This window comes from Myotis daubentonii, chromosome 15, assembly GCF_963259705.1.
Source record: "Myotis daubentonii chromosome 15, mMyoDau2.1, whole genome shotgun sequence".
NCBI lineage: Eukaryota > Metazoa > Chordata > Mammalia > Chiroptera > Vespertilionidae > Myotis > Myotis daubentonii.
In genome coordinates this window covers 10,036,337-10,045,999 of record NC_081854.1, presented here as the reverse complement: position 1 = coordinate 10,045,999, position 9,663 = coordinate 10,036,337, and the positions used below count along the sequence as shown (strand labels likewise).

General features: G+C 46.8%; 1 protein-coding gene across 1 annotated transcript in view; it reads left to right on the top strand.

Moving 5' to 3' along the window:
* The first annotated feature begins 270 nt into the window (after positions 1 to 270).
* SAE1 (SUMO1 activating enzyme subunit 1) overlaps positions 271 to 9,663 on the top strand; it is a 78,268-nt gene continuing 68,875 nt past the window's right edge. Inside the window, exon 1 of the mRNA XM_059666075.1 lies at positions 271 to 439. Coding sequence (XP_059522058.1) covers positions 342 to 439 — 98 coding nt within the window. The 5' untranslated portion in view covers positions 271 to 341. The remainder of the gene's footprint in view (positions 440 to 9,663) is intronic.

Here is a 9,663-nt window from a genome sequence, read left to right as displayed (position 1 = left end):
TACAAATGGTACATAAAGCATAGTGATTAATCACAAAAACAATATGTAATTATATATGTGTTTTCCCATGGTCTCAGGCGACCCCGGTGAAAGGGTCGTTTGACTCCCAAAGGGTCGCGACCCACAGGTTGAGAACCGCTGGGCTGGAGACTCAGTCACGTGACCGGCTGTGGCCGGCCTGCCTTTGAAGCTGGGGCGGTCCACGTGGTCGCAGGGACCGGCGGGGGAGAGCAGCTACTGCGCAGGCGCGGTCTCCAGCGCAGGCGCAGACGCGTCCCGGCGCGCGGCGGTTGGCGGTTGGCGAGAGCAGAGCCTGCGCTCGGGCGGCGAGAGCCGGCGCCATGGTGGAGAAGGAGGAGGCTGGCGGCGGCATCAGCGAGGAGGAAGCGGCGCAGTATGACCGGCAGATCCGTCTCTGGGGATTGGAGGCCCAGAAACGGTCAGACTGGTGCAGCCTGTGCGGCTGAGGGTCTGGAGGGGGCGTCTGGCCTGAGGCGTTCGCGGCCCTCAGGGAGAGGGAGGGTCTAATTTGAAGAGGGGAGGCGGGAATTCTGTACCCGGGGAGGGTAGCCGGCCTGAGAGGGCTGGGAGGGTGGATTTGGGAATATTTCTGGAAGGTATGGGAAGCCAGGACTTCCCAGGGGGTGAGAGGGCGGTTCTGAGGGATTGGAGGCCTTTGGGGGGCGGGGAGGGGGTGATGGGGGAGTCCTAAGGGAACAGGAGGATTCGAACTTAGGGACTCAGCAGCCCGAAAGGGGGTGATGCTGGAGTTTAGGTCGGGGGTGGGGGCTGGGAACTAGGAGGGGCCGGGAATGGCTGGAAAGGGTGAAAGGAGCGGCGTGTTCATTCATTACGAGATCGTGGGGACCTGGACGCTGGGGAGACAGGCGAACCTAACGTGCACCCTACATGCTCGTGGCCTCTAAGGGGTGGGTGGGCCCATCTGGGAGAATGGGGGTTTTTGAGCGTTTGGGGTTATTTTTAGTGGGAGTCTTTTTATTTATTTTTATTGATTTCAGAGAGCGGAAGGGAGAGGGAGAGAGAGAGAAACATCAGTGAGGACAGACACTCATTGATGGGCTGCCTCCTGCACGCCCCCTACTGGGGATGGAGCCTGCAACCCAGGCACGTGCCCTTTATGGGAATCGAACCCGGACCTTGCAGTCCGCAGGTCCACGCTCTACCCACTGAGCCAAACGGCCAGGGCTTTTAGTGGGAGTCGTGAGAGGCTCTAGGAGTCCAGGGGGGCTGGAGGCACCTGCAGAGGTGGCTCGTGTCGAGGTATGGGGATGTGTCCCGAGAGGACAGGACGCGGAGGTTGGGCATACATCCCTGGGGTGCTGAGGAGTAGGTACCAGAGATGAGGTCTTCGGAAGAGGTGATTGATTTGATCAAATAATTATTGAGCACCTTCCGCAATCACTGTTTTAGGCATAGAGCATATATCCCTGAACAACAAACTCCTTGCTCACATGAAACTTACACTCTAGTGTTGGCAACAAACATAAATAATGTTAGGTCCTAGCTGGTTTGGCTCAGTGGATAGAGCGTTGGCCTGCGGACTGAAGGGTCCCGGGTTCGGTTCCAGTCAAGGGCACATGCCCGGGTTGCGGGCTCTGCCCCCAGTGGGGGTGTGCAGGAGGCAGCCCATTGGTGATTCTCCCTCTCCTTTCCTCTCTGAAATCAGTAAAAATATTAAAAAAAAAAAAATCTACTGTTAGGTAATGCAAGAGCAAGGGAGAAGAATAAAGCAGGATAAGAGGCTCAATAAAGGATGGTGAAGCGGAGAGCTGTTTGGATAGGGTGGCCAGGGAAGGCCTCTGACAGGTATGAAAGGGAAGAGCCACCTGGAAGGATCTTCCTGCCACAGAACGGCAAGTGTGACATCCTGGGGCCAGCGCACGCTTGGCAAGTCACACAGGATGGCTGGAACCAAATGAGTGACTAGCTTTTGTATTTTTTATTATTCTGTGTTGGGGAGTTTTGAATAGGTGTGGCATGATCTGATTTTTTAAAAGGACCATTCTTGCTGTGTGGGGAAGAGGTTGAAGTGGGCAGACGTGGAAATAAGGGTTCCAGTTGGGCTGAAACCGGTTTGGCTCAGTGGATAGAGCGTCGGCCTGCGGACTGAAAGGTCCCAGGTTCGATTCAGGTCAAGGGCATGTGCCTTGGTTGCGGGCATATCCCCAGTAGGAGATGTGCAGGAGGCAGCTGATCGATGTTTCTCTCTCATCGATGTTTCTGACTATCTATCTCTCTCCCTTCCTCTCTGTAAAAAATCAATAAAATATATTAAAAAAAAAATAAAAACAACTGTTTAAAAAAAAAAAAAAGGGTTCCAGTTGGGAGACTACTGCAATATTTACTACAATAATCCGCTGGAGACATAAGTAATGGGGCTTGGAACTTTAGAGAAGGGTCAGATATATATTCTGGACATCTTTGAGGACAGAGGGGAAAGGACTTGCTGAAGGAGTCAGTGTGGGTTGTGAGAGGCAGAACTCCGGGATGACTGAGGCTGGGCCTGAAGACAGGTGGGTTGATTGGTTTTAGGGACTGCTCTTTGAAGGATATGGAATTCTTGGTAGTGGGAGTTATTCTGAAGGAGTGGAGATGTACTGAAGCCTGTGAAGAATGTGGAAAGGGTTGGCTGAGGGTCCTGGGAAGGAAGGGGTTATCTATAATTAGGAAGCTATTTGGAGACAACCTTACAGACTTATTAAAGTGCTCTCATGGCCATTTTTCAACTGAGTCTCATAGCAAGGCTCTGGAGTGGAAAGGGCCTTGTATAGAGAGGGAGGATGCTCCACAAAGCAGATTGACTTGCCTCTAAGGCAGCGGTTCTCAACCTGTGGGTCGCGACCCTTTGGGGGTCGAACCACCCTTTCACAGGGGTCTCCTAAGACCATCGGAAAACACAAATATAATTACATACTGTTTTTGTGATTAACCACTATGCTTTAATTATGTTCAATTTGTAACAATGAAAATACATCCTGCATATCAGATATTTACATTACGATTCATAACAGTAGCAAAATTACAGTGATGAAGTAGCAACGAAAATAATTTTATGGTTGGGGGTCACCACAACATGAGGAACTGTATTAAAGGGTTTCGGCATTAGGAAGGTTGAGAACCACTGCTATAGAGCAAAATGTTACTATTTTCTACTTTTTTATGTTTGAAATTTTTAATAATGAAAGTTGGGGGGAAATGTGACCCTCCCCCCTCCCATCTGGAGATTTCATATAGAGTTTCTGATTTCTGTCATTTTAAAATTTTTATTTTTTTTAATAAGGTTTTCTAGTTAGGTCCTACTTCTGACCTTATCAGCTTTTTTTTAGAATGATGAACTTTTATTGCTTTATTTTAAAAAATACATTTTTGTTGATTTCAGGGAGGAAAGGAGAGGGAAAAAGAGATAGAAACATCAATGATGAGAGAGAATCATCAATTAGCTATCTCCCGAAAGCCCCCTACTGAGGATTGAGCCTGCAATCCAGGCATGTACCTTGACTGGGAATTGAACCGTGACATTCTGGTTCATAGGTTAATGTGCAACCACTGAACCACACTGGCTGGGCAGATTTCTTTCTTTTGAAAAATAGGAAAATCTTTTTTTTTTTTTGGTTAATGCTCACCCAAGGATATTTTTCTATTGATTTTTAGAGAGTGTGGAAGGGAGGGGAAGAGACAGAGAGAGAGAAACACCGATTGGTTGCTCCTGCATGGCCCCTGACCAGGGCTGGGGATTAATCCTGCAACCGAGGTACATGCCTTTGACCAGAATCGAACCCGGGACCCTTCAGTGCACAGGCTAATGCTCTATCCATTGAGCCAAACCGGCTAGGGCTGAGGCCGCCTCTTTTACCCAGCATGGGTTCTCTACTTTGCTGTCCTCCACCATTGCCTGGCAGTTTGCACGTGAGTTTGCATCTTGCTGTGGCGCATAGCCCATCTTATGAATGAGTTTCAAAGAAGGGAGACAACTCTTCCAATGTCACACTCAAGTAAATAGGCATAGGATTGGATTCGTAACCTCTAACTTCAGACTCACTGCTATTCCCATGGCAGCTCATTTTCCACCATAGGGGCTCATTCTTTCAATCAAATTAACATAAAGGGGAATGCTAAAGCTAGCAGCTGTGTATGCTCTCAGAATATGTGCTTCCACAGTTTTGGCATTGCCTTTCACAACAAAGGCATGTCTGATTCTCCCACTCAACAGTGATTTATCCCCATATCTAAGAGAGGAAGGGAGGGTGACTGGAAAGAGGGAAGTAGATTATAAACTCCATTACGGCAAGCAATTTATAAATGTCCAATAATTAGAATGTGGGTTTTTACTGGTCTCTTAAATTTCCAGTGCTTACAAGTGTGTAGATATTTAGATACTTGTCGAGTGAATGAAATGACTATACATTGCAAAGACCTAGGACAGTGATGGCGAACCTTTTGAGCTCGGCATGTCAGCATTTTGAAAAACCCTAACTTAACTCTGGTGCTGTGTCACATATAGAAATTTTTTGATATTTGCAACCACAGTAAAACAAAGACTTAAATTTTTTTTTTTAATTTTTTTTTAAAAAATATATTTTATTGATTTTTTACAGAGAGAAAGGGAGAGAGATAGAGAGTTAGAAACATCGATGAGAGAGAAACATCGATCAGCTGCCTCCTGCACATCTCCCACTGGGGATATGCCCGCAACCCAAGTACATGCCCTTGACCGGAATCGAACCCGGGACCTTTCAGTCCGCAGGCCGACGCTCTATCCACTGAGCCAAACCGGTTTCGGCATGACTTAAATTTTTGATATTTATTTTATATATTTAATTGCCATTTAACAAAGAAAAATCAACCAAAAAAATGAGTTCGTGTGTCACCTCTGACACGCGTGTCATAGGTTCGCTATCACTGACCAAGAAGTCAAAAGACCTGCCTTCAATCCTCATCTCTGCTAAACAGCTCTTTGCTCTTGGGTGAGTCACACAATTTCTTGGCTCCACATCTGCAAAAGGAGGGATGAGTGTGACACCTTTAAGGCTTTTTTAACTGTGAAATTTTGATTTTACGAGAAAGGGACTAGGAAAACTTGCCTATTTTCAATCACTAATTACCCTACGCTGCTGGCTGTTCAGAGGAACTTCATTTGGTTCCATAGGCACATATTTGCCATTAAAGCGACTGAACATGTACTGGGTACTGGTTGTTTCTTTTTTCTTTTCTTTTTTTATTGCTTAAAGTATTACAAAGGGTATTACATATGTGTCCTTTTTTTCCCCCCGCCCTTGACAATCCCCTGGCCTCCCCTACCCCCCTGGTTGTTTCATATAAAGACTAATTTATTCTAGTGGTTGATAGTGGTGAGTTTGAATCTCAGCTCAAGAACATCTTAGTTATTTAACCTTGAATACCTTTCTTTATTTTTAAAATATGTATATATTTTAATATATTTTTATTGATTACAGAGAGGAAGGGGGAGAGGGAGAGAGAGAGTAGAAACATCAATGATCAGAGAGCATCATTGATTGGCTGCCTCTTGCATGCCCCCCACTGGGTATAGAGTTCGCAACCCGAGCATGTGCCCTTGACCGGAATTAAACCCGGGACCTTCCAGTCCGCAGTCCAACGTTCTATTCTCTGAGCCAAACCAGTTAGGGCAATATATTTTTTATTGTGGACGAGAGGCCAGGTGCACGAAATTCAAGCATGGTGCGGTCCCTAGGCCTGGTCGGCGTGCATCTGGTGTGGAAGGTCAGGTCCCAGCTGACCTCTGGGCCCTGAGCAGCACCTGGGCCACTGTGTGCCCCCCTCCACCTGAGTCACGGCACCCGAGTCCCCACACGGAGATGCAATGAGCGTGCAGGACGCTGTAGACCGGGGTGCAGCTTGGGCCTCTAGGCTGCCCAGCGGCGCGACACAGAAGCCGGGCGGGCAGTGCGCTCTTTTCCGGCTGGCCTCACAGACCAGCTCCTGTGTGAACCCAAGGGGAGCCGACTGGCCCCTGTGGTCTCAGCACTGTGGCCCGACTCACCCAGAAGAGGCCGCATGGGTGTGGGACGGGATCCTCACGGGTGGTCACTGTCTGCTGGGTGATCAGTTGGGGCCAGGCCTCCCCGCCTGGCTCACTCAGTGCCTGGGAGCTAGGAGGAGGCACCCCCCCCTTCCCCTTGTCCCCTCTCCCCCTCCCCGCTAGCGCTGCTGGGAACCATCTGCAGGGCATATTGGCGGGCGATCTGGCCCTGCTCACACCCGCCTTGGCATGGCACCGCCCACTCACCTGCTCCACCATCCCTCCACGGCCCTGCTCTCCTCCGTGCCCATTAGGCTGGCAGCCACGTCAGTCATGCCCGCCATGTCAGTGACCACCTGGTGGTCAGCGCACGTCATAGCAAGCGGTCGAATTCCTGGTTGAACTCCAGGTCGAGGGGACAATTTGCATGTTAGGCTTTTATTACATAGGATAATATTACAGATATCTCCCATTTTATCCCCCTTTACCTCCTCCTCCCAGCATCCCTCCTTCCCCCTAGGTAACCTTGGATACATCTCTTCTCTATGCTTCAGTTTTGCCATTTATCAAGTAGAGATAATATAATTTACTTTAAAGGTTATGGAGAACTAAATGAGATAATGCATGAGTAGTGCCTAAGCACAGAAAGGAGTTAGTAAATTATAGTTACAGTTATTTGACAAGTATAAATTACCAGCAACAAAGGAGGGAAACTACATAGGAAATAGCTTGAGATAAATAAGGCACGTGTGAAGCAAGAGTCATTGGATTGAGTGGGGACTTCGGAAGGATGAGGAAGACTGGGAGGAACAGATTTGCTGAAGCGGCTCACAGTGGGGAGCAGTCTTAGGTTATGGATTATGACAAGACGTATAGGTACATATGCTGAGTGGGCAGTTGGATGGAGCAGGATTGTAGATTTAAATGAAAAGTGCCATACTGTTAAATGAAGAAGGGGCTATTTTTAGAAGGAGAAAGTGGTCAAATTTGCCAAATGCCAATGGCTCTACCATTTCCTGTAGCACAGACCAGAAACCTACTTCTTGGTTTCTCGTTGTCCCTTATACTCACATCCAATGTATTGGGAAGTCCTGCTGGCTCTGCTTCAAACTTTATCTCATCTACCTTTCTTAACTTTTTCTCCTTTTATTTTTTGCTTAATCCTCACCTGAGGATATTTTTCCATTGATTTTTAGAGAGAGTGAAAGGGAGGGACAAAGGGGGGTTTGAAAGAGAGCAAGAGACATCAGTGGGAGAGAGACACAGCAATTGGTTGCCTCCCACATACAGGATTGAACCTGCTACCCAGGTACGTGCCCTCGATTGGGAATTGAACCTGAGACCCTTTGTTGCGTGGCTGACACTCTAACCACTGAGTAACACCAGCCAGGGCCCTTCATTTTTTAGTCTAAGCCACACCCATCATCTCAGATCACCTCAGCATTCTCTTCACTGGTCTCCCCTGTTCTCTCTCTCTCTTTCTTCTATTTTATTTTAATTTTTATTGATTTCAGAGCGGAAGGGAGAGGGAAAGAGAGATAGAAACATCAATGGTCAGAGAGCATCATTGATTGGCTGCCTCCTGCACGCAACTTGGGTATGTGCCATTGCTTGGAATCGAACCTGGGACCCTTTGGTCCGCAGCCTGGTTCTCTATCCACTGAGCCAAACCGACTAGGGCAGTGGTCGGCAAGCTGCGGCTCGCGAGCCACATGTGGCTCTTTGGCCCCTTGAGTGTGGCCACGAAGTTTCCGTCGCACTGTACGTGCACACCTGCACGTGGTATTTTGTGGAAGAGCCACACTCAAGGGGCCGCAGTTTGCTGATCACTGGACTAGGGCTATAATGTACTCTTTACGCAGCTGCCAAATGAATTTAAATTAGGGGTCCTGCTTAAAGCCTTCCAGTGATATTTTCTGGTTCACTCAGAGTAAAATCCAAAGCTTTAAAAAATCCATTGCCTTTCATGCTCTGGCTTGTCAGACCTTGCCTACATTCCATGAAAGCTACTTGAATCTTTCTGTTCCTCAAATATGCTAGAGCTCTTTGTGTCCTCAGGGGCTTTGTGCTTACCCTGTTTGAAATAGCCTCATGCCACCAGGTCTTTGCGTGACTCGCTCACATATTAGACTCTCAATAAGGGTGGTTTGAATGTGAATTTGATGGTCTTAAGAGTTTTTAATCATGAATGGAATTCACTTACTTGACTTAACTTGAAGTGTGTGAATTCAAAGATTATATATAAAGGCTCTGGTTCCTGCCTTCCCAGAAATTTAAAAGATATTCATATGGGAGCAGAAGTCAAAGAAAGGAGAGTAAGTCATATATTTATTTAGAACCAACTGTATACAGGGAGCATGGGAGAGACATTGAGAGAAAAAAGTCATAGATCATGGTCAGAACTGAATTCTTTTTTTTTTTTAATTTTTTTTTAAATATATTTTTTATTGATTTTTTTACAGAGAGGAAGGGAGAGGGATAGAGAGTTAGAAACATCGACCAGCTGCCTCCTGCACACCTCCTACTGGGGATGTGCCCGCAACCAAGGTACATGCCCTTGACCGGAATCGAACCTGGGACCCTTCAGTCCGCAGGCTGACGCTCTATCCACCGAGCCAAACCGGTTTTGGCACAGAACTGAATTCTGATCCTAACTCAGATCACCCATTAGCTGTGAGAGCTTGGACACCTTTTCTGAGCCTTAGTTTTTTCCTTTCTCAAGGCAGACATGGATCCTTTCCTATGGAAATGTGATGGCCTTCCCCACGAGGTCTGTGGAGTCCCTTTGGACTCTTAGGAAGAGAAATGTTGTGCAATGTTTAGAGCAGGGGTCCTCAAACTACGGCCCGCGGGCCACATGCAAATACAAATACTGTATTTGTTCCTGTTTTGTTTTTTTACTTCAAAATAAGATATGTGCAGTGTGCATAGGAATTTGTTCATAGTTTTTTTTTAAACTATAGTCAGGCCCTCCAACGGTCTGAGGGACAGTGAACTGGCCCCCTGTTTAAAAAGTTTGAAGACCCCTGGTTTAGAGCATGTATGCTTTTATTGGAGAGAGAAAAATGCTGAAGAACTAGTCAAGGTTTCAGGTTCTACATGTAATGGACCTAGCTCAGTGCCTGATACTTAATGAGTCCTCTGTGGATGGTAATTACTGCCACTGTGTTACCAGTGGACTACGTATATATACAATATGTCACAATGTAATTTTACATTTATTTGTGATATTGAGAGGCAATATACCTTTAAGAGCACATGTTGCCTGAGTTGACATCTACTTTGCCTTTTTAAAAAATATATGTTTTTATTGATTTCAGAGAAAGGGAGAGGGAGAAAGAGAAACATCAATGAGAGAGAAACATCGATTGGCTGCTTCCTGCACACCCCCTACTGGGGATCAGGCCCACAACCCGGGTCATGTGCCCTGACTGGGAATGGAATCAGCAATCTCCTGGGGCATGGGATGATACTCAACCAACAGAGCAACACCGGCCAGACTGCTTTGTCTTTTAGTACTTGTGTGATCTTCAGCAAGTTCCTCAATGTGCCTCCATGTATTTTCTTTTTTTTTAAAATATTACAAAGAATGTGTTTTTTAAAATATTTTTATTGATTTTTTGCAGAGAGGAAGGGAGAGAGGT